Source organism: Sus scrofa, chromosome 5, assembly GCF_054392235.1.
Source record: "Sus scrofa isolate SSC_HxYL_T2T_F1_AM1 chromosome 5, Sscrofa_HxYL_maternal_Yorkshire_Landrace_v2.0, whole genome shotgun sequence".
Lineage (NCBI taxonomy): Eukaryota > Metazoa > Chordata > Mammalia > Artiodactyla > Suidae > Sus > Sus scrofa.
The window spans coordinates 15,977,041-15,998,111 of NC_139387.1; the positions used below are offsets into that span (position 1 = coordinate 15,977,041).

General features: G+C 43.4%; 1 protein-coding gene across 5 annotated transcripts in view; it reads right to left on the reverse strand.

Annotated features, from left to right (window-relative positions):
* The window catches only part of POLR3B (RNA polymerase III subunit B), a 122,212-nt gene extending 105,773 nt beyond the window's left edge, over nucleotides 1-16,439 (reverse strand). For 3 of the 5 annotated variants that reach the window (XR_014803094.1, XR_014803095.1, XM_021091574.2), the window contains exons 1-6: nucleotides 15,220-15,365; nucleotides 10,765-10,797; nucleotides 8,807-8,863; nucleotides 8,658-8,722; nucleotides 5,655-5,730; nucleotides 2,973-3,073 (exon numbers count right to left, since the gene is read on the reverse strand). Coding sequence is in view for 3 of the 5 variants with exons in the window: in XM_021091574.2 (XP_020947233.1) it covers nucleotides 2,973-3,073; nucleotides 5,655-5,730; nucleotides 8,658-8,722; nucleotides 8,807-8,863; nucleotides 10,765-10,797; nucleotides 15,220-15,291 (404 nt within the window). In the remaining 2 variants the exon portion in view is untranslated. Of the gene's footprint in view, nucleotides 1-2,972; nucleotides 3,074-5,654; nucleotides 5,731-8,657; nucleotides 8,723-8,806; nucleotides 8,864-10,764; nucleotides 10,798-14,597; nucleotides 15,060-15,219; nucleotides 15,366-16,327 lie in introns of those variants that run through there. The other 2 variants (XM_084955464.1, XM_021091576.2) reach the window with 2 other exon arrangements.
* Nucleotides 16,440-21,071: the final 4,632 nt, after the last annotated feature.

Consider the following 21,071-nt stretch of genomic DNA (forward strand, 5'->3'; position numbering starts at 1 on the left):
GCCAGAAAAATAATCAAGTGAAAGCTGATTACTTACTATTACCCAGATGTGGGTATAGCAAGAACAGATAAAATTAATTTTAAGGTGAAACGACATTACAAGAAATAAGATAGGCACGACAGAAACTAATCTATCTAGGAACCATGAGGTTGCAGGTTCGATCCCTGGCCTCACTCAGTGGGTTAAGGATCTGGTGTTGCCAGGAGCTGTGGTGTAGATCGCAGACACAGCTCGGATCTGGCATTGCTGTGGCTATGGCATAGGCCGGCAGCTGTAGCTCGATTCAACCCCTAGCCTGGGAACCTCCATATGCCACAGGTGAAGCCCTAAAAAGCAGAAAAAAAAAAGAAAGAAGGAAAAATGCCTAATAATAAAAGGTTCAATTTGCCAGGAAGATGTAACAATTCAAAATTTCCGTGTACCTAATATCATACCTTCAAAAAGCAAAAGTACACAAACCTAAGGAAAAATGGACAAATCCATCATCATAAGTGGAAATTTTAACAAGTCTCCTAGTAATTACAAAAAAAATTTAAAAATCAGTGAAGACATATAACATCTAAACAACACAACCAACAACCTTGATCTAGAAGAAACACGGGGTTCCCATCGTGGCATAGCGGAAACGAATCCGACTAGGAACCATGAAGTTGCGAGTTCAATCCCTGGCCCTGCTCTGTGGGTTGAGGATCCGGCATTGCCGTGAGCTGTGGTGTAGGCTGGCAGCTGTGGCTCCAATTAGACCCCCAGCCTGGGAATCTCCATATGCCATGGGTGTGGCCATAAGAAAAGACAAAAAGGAAAAAAAAATTTTTTTTAATAAATAAAAATAAAAGAAACACATAGACAGTGACATAACCACTACAGAATACCCCTTGCTTCCAAACACACATGAAACATGTATGAAAAGAAACAGATCTCCACAAAGTCCCAAAACCTGATGTAAAGGACCAATCTGGAAACATAAAAACAGTCTTCTAAGTAACTCACAGGTTAAAAAGGAAATCCTAATGGGAAGGTAGGGATAGGAATAGCCTGAATTTACTTAAATAAATAAAATTCAAGACACTAAGATATAAGAATAAAAAAAACTACCAAACAAAAGACGAATTAAAAAAACAAGCAGCAAAATTTGGAAGAGGAAGGGAGAAGGAAAGTGGGTGATACAGACAAGCCAACCCACACCTTCGATGTTAGGAGTCAATAAATAGTGTCTAAAATAGATGTGCCAAGAAAAAAAATGCATACGGCTGGCATTTGAAGTTATGGATGTAATAACCCCCAGAAGAAACAACAGAACTGGTTACAAGGTTGGGAATGGGACTGGGGTGTGGAAGGCTGGGGAGGAAAGCTCCCGCTCTGTATGAAATGTTCCTACGTACTATTTGATTTGTTACCAAGTACGAGTATTATTTGGATTAAACTAAAATCTTTTTAGTTCAAAAAAAAAACAAACGAGATACTGTATGTAATTAGGGAAGTGGACGGTACACATAAGCACTCTAACAGAGGTCGCTTCTCTGAATGTGGGGCTGACAGATGAAATCACCTGTCGCAAGACACAGGCGATATTCAATAAACACTAGTTACATGCCCCACCTTCCCCACAGGATCTGAACCTCTTTAACACAGGATCTAAACCCTAAATGGTACTATTTCTGGTTTGCTCCCATCTCTCCTCTCTTTCACAATATGCAATCTGGATAATTTAGCAATGGTCCAAGATTTAACTGGACACAAGTATGGTCCATTTATAAGAGAAGCTAACACTGATAAACAGTCACGCTAAATTAATATTTTACATCCTTTTTTATTTTCTTAATTGAAGAATGAAGAGAGAAACAATACCAACAGCCCCTTCCTTTAGGAGGAGTGTAGGGGAAGGACTTCTCTGTGTTTCTGGGGACTCTGGTCCTCTCTCTCTGTCACAGTACTTGTCTACTGGTGCCACAGTTACTTCGGCCTGCCTTCTCTGGCAGCTGGGAAGGAAGGCAGCCAAAGGGGCTATATCTTAAGTATCCTCTACCTACCTGAGGACCCAGCACAGTACATAACAATGATAGGTAGCTCGTGCATATCTGATGAACAAACGGATGTTCATTAAGCTCTTAGCACTTTGAGTGGGGGGGGGCACTTGTATGGAAACTATTTGCACTAAGTTTCAAGTCCAACACCATTATTATTTTTTTTTAAGGCCACGCCCACGGCATACGGAGGTTCCCAGGCCAGGGGGTCTAATTGGAGCTGTAGCTGCAGGCCTACGGCAGAGCCACAGCAATGCCAGATCTGAGCCACATCTACAACCTACACCACAGCTCATGGCAATGCCAGATCCTTAACCCACTGAGCAAGGCCAGGGATTGAACCTGAAACCTCTTGGTTCCTAGTCAAGATTCGTTAACCACCGCGCCACGACAGGAACTCCCCAACACCATTATTAAACGCACAATATTGTGGGTTCTGTCCATTTCCATGGGGGAGTTAATATAGTTCCCTAATGAGGAAAAGCAGACAGCAAAAATGCCAGCTGATGCTATCTATTATTTCCAACAATATTTCAGCAAGTAAATAACCTCGTCCTTAAATACCACTATAAACAGTCATGCTTCCAGGAAAACTCAAAATATGCATGAATCCACCAAGAAGAGCAGTTCAGGAGGGTCCAATGAAACGCTGTCTTACCCCATGTTTCCCTAACAGCCTGGAGTTACAGGAGGAAATGGAAGCAATTTCCTTAACTTTACGGAACAGGTTTCAAAATTTAAACATAAACCCACAACATGAGGAACACTGCTCCAAGTGCTTTATGTGCCCTGACTCGCTGGACCCATAAAATAACCCCCGTGCAGGAGGCTCCATTTTCCCACACTTTTCGGATGAGGAAATGGGGCAGGGGCATGCTGGCCTTGCTCAGGGTCACCTCCCAGGGCTAGAAGGCAGGCGGTGTGGCCCCAGGAGGCATGGCTGCTCACCTGCCAATGGGCAAGGCGTTGCGGATGATCCTCTGGCTGCCTCGGGTGTACTCAATGTCCACTGTGATGGGGGCCGAGTACGTCATGTCCCGCAAGCGGCACTGAAAGATGAAAGAGAGTCAGACAGTCACGGCTCCTCCTCTCTGGAGAAGAAAGCATCCTGACAGCATCCAAGAACTCCTCTCTCGCAGAAGCACGGCCTGCGGATCTCTCCACCAATGCTGAGCTGCCATAAGGCCACCAAGAATTTTGAGCTTACCTTCCTCACGAGAGGGACCTTGCCAGCCACACGGAATCCCTGCTCTTGCCAGCCCAGAAATTACAATAAATGTGGTACTATTTCTCTTCTCACTGATCTGATGCCATCACCATCTGCCCCCTTATCTTTGAAGCCATTACATTACTCCTTGCAAACTGGGTCCTTGGAAAGTCACCCATGTGGCTGGCTTATTCACAACAGTGAACAACCAGTACAATAACCAAAGCATGCATTGCACAAACTAAAAAAACTACATGATACTTCCTTCCATTCTCTAGATAAACTAAACTAGGTCGCAGATTCCTTTCCGAGTGATACGGCAGAGCACAAATCATTCCACGTATCTTCCTAACAATTTCTGAATCATTTACAGAACTTCAGAAGTTGTTCTCGCAGGCTTTACTTTTACATGGTCATGACTCTCTAAACGATCCCTCTTGGGCCATGATGAGACACAGGAAACCCATCACAATCCTCACGTCTTCATTACACTGATGGTCCTCACGTGCCTTGTAATCTCAAAAAGAATCTCTCTACACATCAAGCATGCAATTCCCAGAACTGAATCTTTTTTGGGGCTTCTACCGAAACACAGACAGTTAGATTTAAACCTTTTCTAGCCTTTCTAACCATGCCCAGGATTTTTAAATATCAGCTATGTCTATTATTGACCAGTAAGGACTGTTTACCTTACATTAGTTAGATCAAGCGTCCTTCCGTGGGCCAGACCAAAGGCAGGGCAGCATGGGGATAAGAGTGTGGACTCTACTGCCTGCGCTCAAATCCTGGCTCTACCCGCTAAATTTTAAATAACTTTGCTGCATCTCAGTCCCTCATATGTAAAAGGGGAATGTGAATAATTTTAACTCCCAAAAGTATTTATTTTTAAAATGGTGCCCGGCACAGAGTAATATATAAATACTGTCTCATTAAAAAAGCAGAGGTAATGCTCATGATAGGCAGATATTTGTGGGTCTCAACAAACTCCTCCCTTTAAATAGAAATGAAATTGACAGATGTGGTAAAAATGGGGACCCAAACCCCAGGGCCCCCCTTGGACTTTCTCATCCACAGGAGTAGGACTGTGCAGGTGGACCCCAGTCCTGCTGAGGGTCCCATGACTGCCCCCCACCTACTCCCCCACACTCCCATCTCTCCTAGAGTCAGAGTCCTCCAGGAAATCTCTGCACCTTCTTTCTCTAATTGCACTAATAGTGGTGTGTTTTCTTCAACATCAGGAAGAATTATTATGACAATTGTGGCCTCAGTCTTCTTGAACTATTTCAAACTCTTTTTCTTCTCCCTTCACTGAACCCAGGAACACAAGTTTAGAAGCTGACCGGGAAATTGCTAACTGGCTGTCTCGTTCTAGAAAAACTGGCAAGTTCTAGGAATGGGGAGACGGGGAAAGCAAAATCAGGGCACACACTTTCCACAATTCCAGTCCTCACCACTCCCTATTCGATACAATGCCACATAGTTGCCTTATCCAGGAGATCCTCCTAGGCTTTCAAGTCTGCAACCCTGGTGCATGTGTCATATGTTTTGTTATTTTCATCTCACTACAAGAGTATGAACTTGAAGAAAGATATTATATCTTGTCTTTTTCTTTTTTTTCCCCCTCTTTTTTTCTTTTGTATCTCTCAATGTTGCAGCAGAAAACAAATGTTCGGTCAAGCCTCAGTGATGAAATAATATCAAAATTTACCTATATAAAATGTTGGGTTATTTGATCATACTTCCCGTGTAACCTTGCTTAGACAGCAATCATAATACTCTTAACACCTTATTTGTTCATTAATAAAGATTCCTGGGCTATGTTCCCTCATTGCTATTTTAGCTTTATATTAATACAAACCAGAAAAATTTACAAAAATTGTTTTCTTTCCTGAGTCAATTCTCAATTTAGACTCTAAGCAGAAGAATTTGAAGAGAAATCTAGAATCTGTTAAAAGTCAAGATAAAAGGCCTGTTCTATAAGCCTTTGTCCGTACTTCTGTGAAAACCCTAGTATTTACATTTTCTTCTCATCAGCCTTTTCTGTGAGACCGAGAGCTCCTTGTCCTTGTCCCCTCTGCTAACACAAGGCCTGCTGACCCTCAAAAAACATACTGAGTGAGAAGCCCCTGCCGCGAACAGCACACATCGCACTAACAAGCAAAAGTGGCCAGCAAGGATGGGGGTGGGGCGACCATGAGGAAACTCAGCAACGGGACATAAATAGGACCCAGTTACCCAACGGTGCAAGTTAATTAAAGGACAAACCAACTAGTACAAAATTGTTTCCTAATATAGTACAGTATTACACAGGTGCTTTTTTATTTTGGTTATTTTTTCCTGTTGTTAAATCATTTTTTTTAAGAATACATATGAAGGGCACTGAGTCTTCCTCTTAAAGCAATTAAATTAAGGTTGATAATTACCTCATGAGGGGACACTGGTCTAGTCACATTGAAGCTTTCTTCAACATCAGGAAGCCCGACATAGATATTAAGATACCTGAAAAGCAAAAGATTTCATGACCAATTACACTTCTTGGAAGAACATATAAACAATCAGGCTATTTTCCTCCCAAATACAAGATTATGCTTTGACAAATGCTTGTCTTGCAGAGGATGACAAACAAAATCATAATTGGAGATCTTCTTGAAGTCATAGTACATCTAGTCTACAAAGGTGAGAAAATCCTAACAAGTTATCTTTTTAAAAAATACTGTTGGAGTTCCCTGGTGGTTCAGTGGGTAAAGGAGCTGGCATTGTCTCTGCCATGGCTGAGTCACTCCTGTGGTGCAGGTTCCAATCCCTGGCCCAGGAACTTCTGCATGTCTTGGGCACTGCCACACAATTAAAAAATAAAATATTACAGATCTTTTTATAAAAACCTCTTTACAAAAACTGAAAATATAACTTCCTAGAAAGGATACTCAATGAAAAAAATCAAGTGCAAAAACGTTTTTATAGCATGCTATCATTCTTGTAAGAAAATATATAATAAAAAAGATATAGGTGCTCATTTGTGCAAAAGAAACAGGAAGGAGAAAGCAGAAACTAATGAGACTGGTTACCTACAGGGAGCATTGGGAACAGTAAGGGAAGAATGGGGGGTGGGGAGGGACAATTTCCTGAATAGACTTTTTTTCTACAGGTGTAACTCTTACAACCGTAATAATGTGTGACACAGCCCCAAAAGTAAACACATAATTAAAATTAACCAGGATGCAGTGGAACCCAAAATGAAATACATACTTTACTGCCCTAGAAATGAATAATACAACAGCACTGAAAAGGTAGGAAAGAAAATAACTAATCTAAATAACTTCAGAAAACAGTGGATACGATACAGACAAGCAGCATACAAATATTGGACTTTAACTGGTATATGTTATTCTCACAGAGTGATGAATTAACAATTCTGAAATGACCTCATGTCTACCCTAGAGACTGAATAAGTAAACAGAGTGTGGATAATGAGAGTCCGCGCTCTCAAGGTCAGGAATAGACGTTACAAATAAGACAGAAGGTTAGAATGAGTACCGGAGAGTTGGATGAGAACTGGAGGTATCAGTATGCATGGTTTTATAACATATATAAAAATGAATAGGATATCAAGATCCAGATTTGTGTATGCACATGTTAGTATTCATACATATATTTCCTACCGAGGCTCTGGCACCCTTATCTGCTAAACACTGCTCTCCAAAAAAAGAGACTAAGGCTCCTTGGAAAATGACTGATTCCTGGTTGCAACAGGAAAAATAGCGGACGGCATATCTCACTGTACCAGAAAGTAAAGGACTGCTTGAAAATTAACGGGGGCATTAACTGAAAGGAATCTCCCTATGGCCAAATCTAGGACAATTTGAGAAATCAAACAATGACCGTACTGGACTACTACCCAGAGAATAAAATAAATATCCGTGAGTTCCTATTGATGTAAATAAAAGCATAGATGGAGAGTAAATGAGGAGAAAACAAAGCTCGTCCTCACAGCAGCAATTCTAACAGTAACGCACAGGAAGGATGGAAGCAGACACTCAGCATTAAGTCAACACCACAGCGATTTCCGTTAGAGCTAAGAACCATCAATGTGTGCTAAAATTAGTGGGGAAAGTATGAGAAATACGATATTTGCATAGTCTCAAAGGGTCACCCTCTAATACAGTCATCAATTGCTATAAGGTAAAGGTAGCTTTACCGTGGAGAAACCTGGAAGATACCACCTTAATCAAGCAAACAAAGTTAAATCACTACGAGTAAAATATACTGACATCTGGACCCTCGGATATGGTGTGATGAGACCGGCACAAAACACTGTCTCTGTGGTATTATGGCCAAAAACACAGAACCCAAAGCAGTCATGAGCAAACCCTGCACAAACCCAAATGAAAGGACCTTCTACAAAACGAGTGCCCAGAATTCTTCAAAAATGCTAAGGTCGTGAAAGACCAAGAGAGAGCTTGAGGAACTGTCATAGATTGGAGAGGACAAAGGAGACATATGACATCCAAACATAATGCAGGGTCCTGGACTGAATCGTGGACCACAAAGAAGACGAGAGTGGGAACACTAAGATTTGTAGATTAGTCGACAGTATTGTATCCATGCTAATTTCCTAGTTTGGCTAATTGTGCAACGGTTACATAAGATGTTTTGTGGGTTTGGTTTTTCTTTTCTTTTTTGGCCGCTCTGCAGTATATGGAGTTCCTGGGCCAGTGATCAGATCTAAGTCACAGTTCCTGATAGGTGCTGCCATGCTGGATCCTTAATCCACTGTGTGAGGGCAGGAATCAAACCTGCGTCCCAGCGCTCCCAAGACACCGCCAATTCCACTGTGGCCGGAACTCTGACATGAGGCGTTAATATTAGCATAAACTGGGTGAAGGATAACAAGGGAACTCTTCGTCCTATTTCTATAATTTTTCTCTAAGCTTACAATTGTTTTAAAAAAATTAAACCTAATCGTTTCAGTAACTTCTCACTCATAATTACCTGTTATCATTAGCTTACCAATTAAAAATTGAGCATTGGATAATTATCTTCCTATTAAACGGATACAAAGGAGAATTATGTTAAAGACTTTTTTTTTTTGGTTTTTTTAGGGCCTCACCCATAGCATATGGAGGTTCCCAGGCTAGGGGTTCAATCGGAGCTGTAGCCGCTGGCCTACACCACAGCCATGGTAATGCTAATGCGGGATCCCAGCCAGGTCTGCAACCTAGACCACAGCTCACAGCAACGCCGGATCCTTAACCCATTGAGCGAGGCCAGGGATCGAACCTGGGTCCTCATGGATGCTAGTCAGATTCGCTTTCACTGAGCCACAATGGGAACTCCTATGTTAAAGGCTTTTTAATAGCATCTACATTCACTTCAAAAAAAAGTTAAACATAATGAAAATAGCAAATTAAGAGTAGCTGATTGCTTACTTTAGGTACCACATGGGGTCAGCATCACTCGTAACCTTTTCATTGGCTTTCATTATTTTCTTTATCTGCAGTGAAAAGAGTAACATGAGGAAAGATTCTGGCTTCCAGTTAATTCTTAAGTATATCCTTTTCTGGGATCTGATACTTACCTCTACATTAATGAAATAGTTAAATGAGTCTATATGCTGTTTCACAAGGCCTTTCACCTAAACAGACAAAAATAGATTAGCAATAATGTGGGAGATGACACAGTGGACTCTAATCTGAAGTGATCAAATATTCCTCAAAACCAAAGTGAGGGGAAAAAAAATCCATGCATTTTACTTAGCAACACTTGACATTTACGTTCCATCTCTCCTCCACCTCCAAATTTTCCTCCCTGAAAAACAACCTGACCTTTGGAATTTGAGATGTGAGTATCTGAATACACCAAATGACCCCATGAGCTAACAAATGAGGCAGGATTTTCTCCACATGCTTTGAATTTACCAGAAAATTCACGAAAAAACACAGCAGCTGAGCATCATCTCGTCGAGCCTCAAACAATGCCTGTTTTCTTTTTTGTCTTTCTCCTACGTAAGCAACTTTATGATTTCCACACATCTGGCCAGATCACTTACAGAAGGATGAGGGGAAAAAATATCTCTATTAAGAAAACCCAAAACACTTGCATTTAAAATTGGAAGCAGGGTGTAACCCAGGGACCTGAGATCAGATCAGCGGGCAGTGACTTCCTTTCATCTCAGAAGTCAGTATGGCTGCACAAAGACAGCGCTGAGTGCTACTAGGAAAAGCACTGAAACAATAAACACACAGACTCCAAAATCTTAGGATTTAAAAGGAGTGTGTAACATACATACACATATATATATATATATATATATATATATATTTTTTTAATCTTCAAACACAATCAGGTCAGCATTTCCAGAGCACTCCCAACAGACAGATAATCTTGGGGCCTTGGCTTTAGTTACACCATCTTTGGGGCTCTCACTGGCTTACAAAGCAGTCACCCCACTTTGCAATAGTCCTGATTGATGTGGAGGGAATTCAACCTTATGATCTGCACTCTGCTTTCCCACAGATTCCAGCACTGGGGCTTCACTGTCTTTTCTGGAGAAAATGCTCCTCTAGGGCAGTCAGTTTAGTTATCACACCTCTCTTGGATATTCTCACTTTCAGACCGTTTGGGCCCTTCCTCTGTTTCTCACACGGGTGCCTTCCAGACCCTCCAGCAGCCCAGAGACAGCTCCTGGGTGGGCTCCAGTGTGTCATCACTCAGACACCCTGAACTCACCAACAATTCTCAGCAGTCTGACCAGTGAACAGTGAGGCTTCTGCCCTCTTGTTCTGGATATCACACCATTGCTACTGAAAAACTCTCTTGGGTACAACTGCAGGACCATACAGTAACTCTGTGTTTAACCATTTGAGGACATGCCAGGCTCTTTTCCAAAGCAGCTGCAACATTTTGCATTCCCATCAGCAGAGCACGTGGGTTCTGCTTGCTCCACATCTTCATCAACACTTGTTATTCTCTTTCTTTCTTTGACTAGAGCCATCCTACTGGTGTCAAGTGGTCTCTCATTGTGGGACCTGCCGCCATTAGCATAAATTCTTAATACTGAAATTCAAGAATAGGAACCTTATGATCCGCAGCTGCTCCGACAATCCATTCCAGCCAAGCAGACCGGTCGCCGTTTCCCACAGACCCCATGGAGGCTCCTCTTGAGCAGCTTTATCAAAGCCAGGCTCCCTGCATCCTATCTTCCAGCTTCCATCTTTCCTATTAAGATGTGGGTTTATGTCTCACCTCATTTGAGAGGCCCTCTCTGACCATTTACGGCATCACTCTTTAGCCAACAGCACTTTGGTTTATGTTACTCATGCGCCATGCTACAATGTACACTACTTCTTATGTCTAAAATTAGGTTATCAAAGCTAACCAGTGCTTTATAGGCATAGACACTGCTTTATAAATTCTTGTATTTCTAAAACCTAGAAAAGTACATAGCTGTACAAAATCCAAAAATGTTAGCGATAAAAAAAGGCTTTTTTGAGTTTTCATTGGAAAAACAACTAATTATTATTAAATGTTAATTACCTTTAAAAATGCTGGGAGCAGCCGCCATTTTTCCTGTGAATCAAGACAATAAATAATATCAGAATTCCGTGCTGGCAGTCACAATATTTTCACAAGAAGTTATTTTAATGTACTGAAAATGATCCCCTTTATCACAGTAAGCAAAAGAAAATAAATGAAAAAGAACAATTTTTACATTGCAACCACTTTTATGGAAAGACCACGTGCCTATGCATGTGTACACACATACAAACACATATATACACATATACAGATATAAATCACAGACTTCTTAAATAGAATATACTTTAATTTCTTCTTGATGACTCAAGATTCCAAGCACTTTTCATCTTTCTTTTACTCTCATGACACTTCTGGAGTAAGCAGGGTTTGCCAGTTTGAGAAAGGGAAAGTAAGTTTCAGAGCCTCTAGTAGGGAATCTGGATTTCTCAGCCCCAGAGGAGTTCTGGCTTCCTTCTGTTTTCTCTCAGTAGTGCCTGGTCAGAGCTCAGGGCTGCAGAAGGATATCACACGCTGCTCCCCTGCTACTTTAAACAGCTGCAAACTGCCACGCTTCTTAGGCCTGCTTTCACACCTTCCTGAGGTTGTAAAAAGCTTACCACGATAAGACTCTTCATGAACGGCATCTAATCTGCTAATGGAAAATCTGACAAATGGTGAGAACTGAGTCTAAAGTAAGAATACAGAGTTTCTGAGTAAAGGCTGAAGGATCATGTAAGACCTTGGAGGAAGTGTAAAATTTCTGACTTTGATTAACAGACGAATTGGATGGTTCTGAGCCGAAGAGTGACAAGATGACATGACTCCCTTCAACTGGCTCACTCTAGCTGCTGGGCTGAAAACAGGCAAGGCGAGAAGCAGGGAAGTCATACATGAGTTCACTGCAATCCTCCAGGCTGATAACAATGCATGTAGGGAGAAACTGCTGGCCAGGAAACACCACGTGAAATTAGAGCCAACAGGATTTGATAGTAAATTAGATGGAGACTCTGAGAGAAAGAGGCGTCCAGACTGATACTGCAGAGTTGCCATTTCTGCCGATGAGAAGGTGGGGATGCTGTCAGGGCAGCAGCTTTAGGTGCTAAGGGGCCATTAGGAGTTTGGATGGGGGCATGTTAAGTTTGAAATATCCACTAGGCATTCAGGTGGAGATGTGAACATAGACAAGAGACGGAGGAGTCCGGAGGTTGGGAAGAGAGAGCCCTGGAGATCTAAATCAGGGACAGGTCAGCCAACGGGTGGTCATTAAAGCCAAGGAATGGAGGATCACCTAAGGAGTGTAGGTGGAGCAGAGTTCCATGACGTGAGATCAAAAATGTCCCAACACTTAGAGATGAGAAGCAGAAGGCACATCTAGCAAAGGAGACTGGGGAGTGGCCAGAGAGGGAGGCAGACAACCTGGAGAAAGTAAAAACATTTTTCAAGAAAAAAGGTAGGTGGGGGTATGGGGTATGTGGAAAATCAATTTTGCTGTGAACCTAAAACTACTCTTAAAAAAAAAAGTCAAGTCTGAAGGAGAAGGAGGGGAAGAGATTCAGGCAAAATTGATCTAGCAAAAGGTGGGGTAGGGGAGATGCAGCGTAGAGAACATTTTCATCACTACAGAAATCTCTACCTTGTACAGGGCAGTAGCTGTCTGGGTGCACCTAACTGTCAAGACTAAAGTAACTAACTCGGAGTTCCCATCGTGGCACAGTGGAAACGAATCTGACTAGGAACCATGAGGTTGCAGGTTCAATCCCTGGCCTCGCTCAGTGGGTTAAGGATCCAGTGTTGCCATGAGCTGTGGTGTAGGTCACAGACATGGCTTGGATCCTGAGTGGCGTAGGCCGGCAGCTATAGCTCTGATTGGACCCCTAGCCTGGGAACCTCCATATGCTATGGGAGTGGCCCCAAAAAGACAAAAAAAAAGACTAATGTAACTGAACACTCAGTACTCATGCTTTTACTGTAGGTAAATCCACAAAGAGGAATGAGAGAAAGATCAGAAAGGACCACAGGAGAAGAGCGAGAGAAACAGACTAGAGAAGAAAGCAAGGCCCAGAATGAGGAAAGCCTTACAAACATGGTAAAAACTGTAGATTCTGCACTGAGAGCAATGGGCAGACTGACGAATTTTAACCAAGGGTGCAACATGGTCACATCTGTGTGTTTAAACTGATGGTTCTGACTACAAAGCAGAGAACAGATGGGAATGGGACAAGTCAGGAGCCATGGAAGTAAAAGATGACAGTGGTTCGGACTTTGAGAACGTCAGGAATGAGGTCTCGGAATTGAGTAGAATTCATAGTCGGGACCCTGAAGATGGGACAGTGGTTTGGATGCAGGAGGCCAGGAAAAGAAACTGTTACTCCCGATTCAGAAGACTGGAAATGTGGTACTGGTCCCTTCACCGCTGTGCAAATTCAGACAAGAAACAGAAATCCTTTAGGCTTATTCCTGCAGCTCTCCAGGCCAGCAGTCCAGTCAGCAGGTAGGGATGAGGATTCTGGAGTCTGACTGCCGGAGTCCAGAATCCTAACAGAGTCCATCACCTAACACCCTTCTGACACTGAGTTACTTACTGAACCTCTCTGGGCCTTAAAAAATCCTCATTGGTTGGAGTTCACTAGTGACTCAACCAGTTAAAGATTCAGTTTCTCACTGTTGCAACCCAGGTTCAATCCCTGGCCCGGGAACTTCCGCATGCCGAGGGCAGAACAACAAAAACCTTCATTGGCAAAATGGGGGAACAATACTTACTTCAGATGATTAAATAACATAATTAGGCTTGACCAGAGCCTGGGTAAGTACTCAGTAAATGCTGGCTCTTAAACAATAACTCTTAAAGAGTTAAAATCCAGTATTTAAAAAAAATAATAATAAGGGAGTTCCCGTCGTGGCGCAGCAGAAACGAATCCAACTAGGGACCATGAGGTTGTGAGTTCAATCCCTGGCCTTGCTTAGTGGGTTAAGGATTTGGTGTTCCCATGAGCAGTGGTGGAGGTTGCATACAAGGCTCAGATGTGGCATGGCCATGGCTGGGGTGTAGGCCGGCAGCTGTAGCTCCAATTGGACCTCTAGCCTGGGAACCTCCATATGCCGCAGGTGCGGCTCTAAAAAAAGACAAAAAAATTGTTTTTAATTAAAAAATAATAAAATAAGGAAAAATAAAATCCAGTATTGCCTGATGAAGATCAGCAGTGTACTGCAGGGACTTACAGACCGACTGACTCTAAGTCCTTAATTTGCCCAATGATTATAAAAAGATTCTTATGATCCAATAGTTCCACTGATGCTGCTAGTCATTCTCATTACATCTGTCAGCAGCATCTCACTTCTGCTTCAGAGGTCTAACAAAACCATTCCTAATCAGGTCCTTCATCTATCTGTCACCTTTAATCTCTCCTCCTCTACTTTTCTTCACTCCAGCACTATTAGACTTTTTTTTTTTTTTTTTTTTTTTTTGTCTTTTTAGGGCCACACCTGTGGCACATGGAGGTTCCCAGGCTAGAGGTGGAATCGGAGCTGTAGCTGCTGGCCTGCACCACAGCCACAGCAACACGAGATCTGAGCCTCGTCTTCGACCTACACCACAGCTCATGGCAACACCGGATCCTTAACCCACTGAGCAAGGCCAGGGATCGAACCTGCATCCTCATGGATGCTAGTCAGATTCATTTCCGTTGAGCCATGATGGGATCTCCTGGACTTAACTCCTCAAAAACATCAAATGGTCTTGCCTCTGGGTTTCAAATGTTCTCTTCCTTCTACCTGAATCCCTCCCTTGACTATTTCTCCACTCCCCCACTCCATGCCAACTAAGATTTTGAGGCCCACAGAAGCTCTATTACCTTTGCATAAAATAAAAATTACGGTCAACAGCTGAACTTCATCAGGCATCTCACTGTAGAGCAGATATCCTTAACTTCCGTGTATCTGATTAAAGCTACAGGGCCACTCTCCAGAAAACACCTAGGCAAAATTTGGAAGAAATTTTCCGGGCGTTCAAAATACTCCTGCAGCCCAAACTTGAGTTCAGGGAGGGATGACAGGGAGGGATTACTAGTCTGCGATTCCGACGACTTGGTTTTACCACCACAACCAGCTGTGGGACTTGCCCAAACTGGCCTAAGCTCCCTGGAACTCATCCTTTATAAGCCCGCAAAGATGCGATACGTCCTCCAAGGCGGTCAAGGCAGTCCTCCCCTGACAACGCGGGAACACTAGAAGAGCCCAAATCGAGAGCGGGGCACTGGGCCGCTCAACCTCCGTGGCAGCTGACGTCTCCCCAGGGCTCGCCCCTTCCATGTGCCAGCAGTGCCGGGAGCGCGCGTGGATTTCTGAGCGTGCGCTGAGTGCTGGGCATGCGCAGAAGCCGCGGCCCGCCCCCCTCGCCCGGCCAGAGCTCTGGGGGCAACGCCTCTCGGGGGACACGTCCCGGCCCCTTCCGCTCCCCGCGTGCCCTCCCCTCACCTCTACAGTCGGGATGGGCGCAGCCAGCTGTTCCGGCGTCAGGTTTCCAAACTCCTCCGCCAGCACGTCCATGCTGCTCAGGACGAAGGAACGAGCAAACAGAACCCTCACGTGTGACTTCCCGCACCAAACGAACCGCGAGAGCCGTGGTGAGCGGTGCGCGGAGGCCTAAATGGTCCCCACCGCCCAAATTAATTGGAGGCGTAACAGAAAGGTTCCGACTGATTCTAGTCGGAACATGCAGTTGAACCCGGATGTGGTTACCGGAGCTGAGAAACTGCGCCCCCTGGTGTCGCGCGGAAGTCTCGCCTGGATTGTCTTAAACCCCAGCTGACAGATTGTCAGCTCTCCCATGACTGAGAACCGCAAAGCATATTGTTGAGTTTTTTAAATAATTCAAAGAAAAGGGTAAACAGATAATTTGCACCACTTGAGCCACCTAAGTGTAGAGTTCATTTAGTTTAGCCCAAAACTATATATATGAAAAATAGGAAACTTGCCAAAGGAGGGGATTGGTTTAGAAACTTGAGGTACCTGTGTGATTGAAACCATGTGCAAGCCCCCGTGTCCTTGTGTTTTGAAGTAGATCCCTTTTCCTTTGGCCTCCCAAGCCTCCTGTCAGTCTCAAAAGGCTGACTCAAGAGTTAATAATTAGGAAAAACTGTTAACAGTAAAAACTATTTGAAACAGTCTCCATTATTTTATGCCCTGACTTGCTTGACCCATTCCCTTCCTCTCACTGGCTTTTCACAAAAAGGATTTCTTTCTTGCTTAGCTGCTTTCTTTTACTAATGATTACTTTTTTTTTTTTTTTGGGTCTTTTCTGGGGCCACACCTGTGGCATATGGAGGTTCCCAGGCTAGGGGTCTAATTTGGAGCTGTAGCCACCAGCCTACACGCATCGCAGGATCTGAGCGGAGTCTGTGATCTCGCGGCAACACGGGATCCTTAATCCACAGAGTGAGGCCAGGGATCAAACCCGCAGCATCATCGTTCCTGTTCAGATTCGTTAACCACTGAGCCACGACAGGAACTGCAGCTAATAATTACTTTCTAGTTAAGAGTTACATTGCCCACCTGGTGTCTTCTTTTCCTTGGAAACACTCACCTCTTGTAAGCCATCTTCATTGCAGAGAGTAGGTCAAAGTGCAGTAACCCCAAAGACCACCAGAAACTGTCACGGGACCACCTGAGGCCAGCCTGGATGACTTTGAAATGATCTATGGCAGGAGAAAAATGCAGGCATCCTAATCCTTATCAACAGCCTTGGTTTTTTGTTGTTCTTGTTGTTAGGTTGGGTGGGTTTTTTAGCTAAACTTTTAAAACTCTTTGCTATCCCCTCTCAAGAGAGGACACAGTTTTGAGCATGTTAGCCTGTCGTGGCCTCCTTTGCCTGGCAAAGCAGTAAAGCTATTCTTTCTGCTTCACCCAAATCTCTGTCTCTAAGACTTAGTTGGTACCTATGAACAGAGGCCAGGTTTCAGCTACGTGATGGACTGTTATATGACCATTAATAACCACAAAGCAAGGAGGACTTAACTCACCTAGAGAGTAGAGCATAACAGGACAGTAATTAAGACAATGTCATATTCTGAAAGGACTAGACGGAAGATCCAGGAGTAAATACCAGCGGAAATTATGAGAAGATGTCATTTTAAATCAGCGGAGGAAAGATGGCTTATCCAAAAAAAACGATGTTGGGGATTTTTGTTGTGGCACAGATCGTTAAGGATCTGGCGTTGTCACTGCAACAGCTTGGGTCATTGCTGTGGTGCATGTTTAATTCCCTGGATCCCTGGCCCAGAACTTCCACACACCGCGGGTGCAGCCAAAAGAAAAAGAAAGGATGATGCTAAAACTGCTGATTAGCCATTTAGGAAAAAACATACATCTAAGCAAATCCTGTGTGTATTAAATTAACAGAAACTTAGAAGAAAATATAATTGAATACATCCATTAGCATTGAGTGGTGACTGCTTTCAAGGATGGTAACAGAAATCATAAAGAAAAATATTCATAGATTTATTAATATAATTCTAGCCATAATTTTATGGTTCCATGAAAATTTTAAAATTTTCCAGGAGTTCCCTGCTAGCTAAGTAGGTTAAGGATCTGGCGTTGTCACTGCTGTGGCTCAGGTCATTACTATGGCTTGGGTTTGATCCCTTCCTGGGCAACTTCCACATGCCATGGGTGTAGCCAAAAAAACAAAAACCAAAAAACCACTTAACTGTATATTTGTTAAATGGTTGAAATGGTAACTTTTGTGTATATTTTGTCACAGGAAATTATGAACATTTATCAATATGCATTTGCCATTTTCTCATAGTGAATGTATAATTCTTGCACCAGCGTAGATGGTCTAATTTCTAAATTAGCTATTTCAAGTAAATTCCAATGCCTGTACTTTCTCAGTATTGTTCTGATATCTGAAAGGAGGGGGAGAAGGGAAAATTAAAAGAAGAATCAGACCCTGCTCTTAAAGTTCTTATCGTTTACTTAAAGAGATCGATACACTTTCGTATCGTCCTTGTCAACTATCATAGAGTAACATATTTAGAATCTAGTCTGGAAGGGACCAGGAAGCGATTTCTCAATGGAACAAATCTCAAGTTTGGCCTAAATGTATTGGCTTTCTCTTCCAAAGTGTGCTTTGCTTTCCACTCTCAGGTGGGCGCTCCAACTTTGGCATGCATCTGAATCGCCTGGAGAGCTTGTTAAAACAAGCAGCTTTCCGATTCTAGTTTGGCAGTTCTAATAAGTTCCCAGGTGATGATGCTGATGCTGCTGGCCCAGGGCTCACAGGCTGGGAATCACTCTCTAACATAAGACTTATCACTCAACCGTATCCTCTGTTTGTGTGTCTGGCTCTCCTTCAGACAAGGAGCTCCTGGAACAGAGATTGTCTTGTTTGTATTTTCAGGTTCTTACTCATTGTTTGTTCTTGAATAAAGCTGTATTGACTAAAAGTTTTGAAATAAAAATATGCAATGAGTGATAAATTCAATTTCATATTTCACATTTTTTTAAAGTCTCATTTTTTAAGTTTCTCTTGAAAAGAGGAGAATCTGTTAACAGCAGTCCCAGAGTCCTACATGGGAACAATTGATTGTCCCTGAGTGGTGGCTGCCCTTATACCACAGCTGCCACAATCCTTTCCTTATTACAACTGCGGGGCCCCCAAGGTATGATGTCCTTCTGATTCCCTAAGGGACTGGATTTTTAGAACCAAAAAGCCAGGAACAGGAGTTCCCAATGTGGTGCAGTGGGTTAAGAATCCAACTGCAGTGACCGGAGCTGCTGCATAGGCTTGGGTTCGATCCCCGGCCCCGCGCAGTGGGTTAAAGGACCCAGCATTGCCACAGCTATGGCATAGGTGACAGCTCTGGCTCAGATTGAATCCCTGGCCCAGGAACGTCCACATGCTGTAGGTGTGGCAAGTAAAAAAAAAAAAAAAACACCAGGGAGAGTCTCCTGATTTCTCTGTTTTCCGCTGTCACATCCTTTTCCTGAGGTAATGGTACAAAAAGACTTGGTGGTTTGAACAGAGGGCTGAACAATTTTGGAAAGGAAATTGCAGGAAGAAAAGTGGTTAACATCTTGGAATACTATCCCGTCATCTAGGTATAAAGTGTTGTGGTTGTCAGATGAGTGACCAACACCATAGCTATGGGGAGGAGCACATTGGGCATTGGTTATAGAAGAGCAAGAGAAAGGGAAGAGCAGAGGTGTCCAAGCTGGGCCCCGAGAATATCAGGGAGCCCTTCTGTTGACTATTTACTCTTTGCCAGGCATCAGAGTGGCCACTTTCTGTGCATTCTCTGATTTAATGATCAAAGGGAATAAGTATGGTAATCCCCACTTGACAGGTGAGGAGATGAAAGCTCGTAGGGTTTGAGAAATTGGCCAAGGACAATTGGAATTTAAATCCATTCTCATCTGACCCCAGAGCCCAAGCTTTCAACTGTTACGGCAGATACCCAGCAGCCCTGCGCTGCAGCACATCAGCTCTGGCGACAGCCCCGTGGCTGTAGCGTACCAGCTCCGGCAGCTTTGCGGCTGCAGTGGATCAGCTCTTTTACCCGGCGAGAAACCAAGCGAGCACTCGGAGAGTTGGAGAACTCAGTTTTATTACACCGGCGGGCTCAGAGGAGATCGCTCTCCAGAGTCTGAGCCCGGAAGAAGGGTTTCACAAGGCTTTTATGGGCTATGTCTTCTGGGTCCAAGCTTGACTAGTTGGACTGGAGTGACGTCAGGCAAGGTAGTAGATTCGGAAGCAGATGCATGGGGGAGGACTGGTTGGGGCAGTTGGCTAGACTTTGCTTAGTCATCATGGCTGGGGTCTCTCCTTTCTACATTTTATTGGGACATTTTCTACACAACTACTCTATCATGACGAAGACATCAAGAGAAAGAGCCTGAGCGGTGGCTGGGGGTTTTAGAGTACTTAATGCTACATACTGGCACCTGAGTGTGGTTCTCCCGCAGGGCTTGTCTAGGGACGTGTCTATAGATAACCCTAGAGAGAGCCACTGAGCCCGGGCAGTTATTGTCCCTCACACCATGTTAAAGAAATGAGACTTTATTCTGAGAGGCTTCAACTTGAAGATGCTAGAAACAAAGGATAAAGATGACCCTCTCGTCTTCAAAACCTTGGTGCATTTAGTCTGGGGGAAAAAAAATGTCATCCATCTGATTTCTATACCTGAATAAATTCATAACAGAACCGAGAAAGACCAGAACAATGTTGGAGAAAGAATAAGGGCTCTTCTGCCTAAAAAGGCAAGAGCAAAGGGGGATCCTTGAAGTCCATCATTTCACGAACAAGGTGAGGAGCAGAGACAGAAGCCTCTACTGTAATCAGAGAACATTCTGCATTTAGCAAGGCTGGACGGATGGTCCAAAACCTCTACGTGCCTGCCTGGCCCACAGGCTTTTCTCTGAAAAGCCTTGCTTTGTGTCATGTGACCTTATGATCCTGTCAAAACTGATAGGGCCAGTAACCTGCTAAAGACAGCTTCGTAAAGGAGCCAAAGCGGCTGTCATGAGACCCCCACATGAAGCCAAAAGTGGTGGAGGGGGTGTCCCTACTCACTAGTGGCAAATAGACCCAATCATATTCTCTCTCTGGGGAAGTTTTCAGTTAAGACCAAAAGGGAGGGAGCAGGGAAGTCAACACCAAGTCAGAATTCGGCAGTGTTATGAAAGTGAGAAACACTTTTGACTGAATGGCCTAAGGAAACAAACAGCAAAGAGTTAAGAGCACATGCTTACGGTTAGACTCTTTGGGGTTCAAATTCACTTACCAGCTCTGTGACCGTGGACAACTTCCTTAACCTCTCTGTGTCTCATTTTGCACATATGACAATAATGATAGAGCCTGCCGCACAGCGTGTTGTGCAGTTATATGGGAATATTTATATAAAGTGCTTATACCATATATAAGTGCTTGGTTGCTATTATTTTACTAGATTCTGAAAGGAAAAAAAACTATATTCAGATTCTCCGCCATGCCTGCAAGTACAGCGGCTGAGAGTGTTTCCTGGGTTTCCTTTCTTCTTCATAGAGTCCTGCAATAAGTCCCTAAGTCCCTTTCCCTTGAAAGCCGAATGAGGGTAACATACCAAGCTTAGACATGAAAAGATAAAGCTTCGCTTCAAAAATAGAGAACAAGAGGGCACAAGTTGATAATGCGGGCGTGCTTTCCAAAAGGTTAGATTAAATCACGGAGAATAAAGTCACACCTGATTACTAACTCAAATTAGAACACGTTAGGTTGTGTCACTCTCCTCTGAAGTTGACATCAAGGACAATAACCGCAGCTTTCTACGTACCCTTGAGTTTCTCTGCCA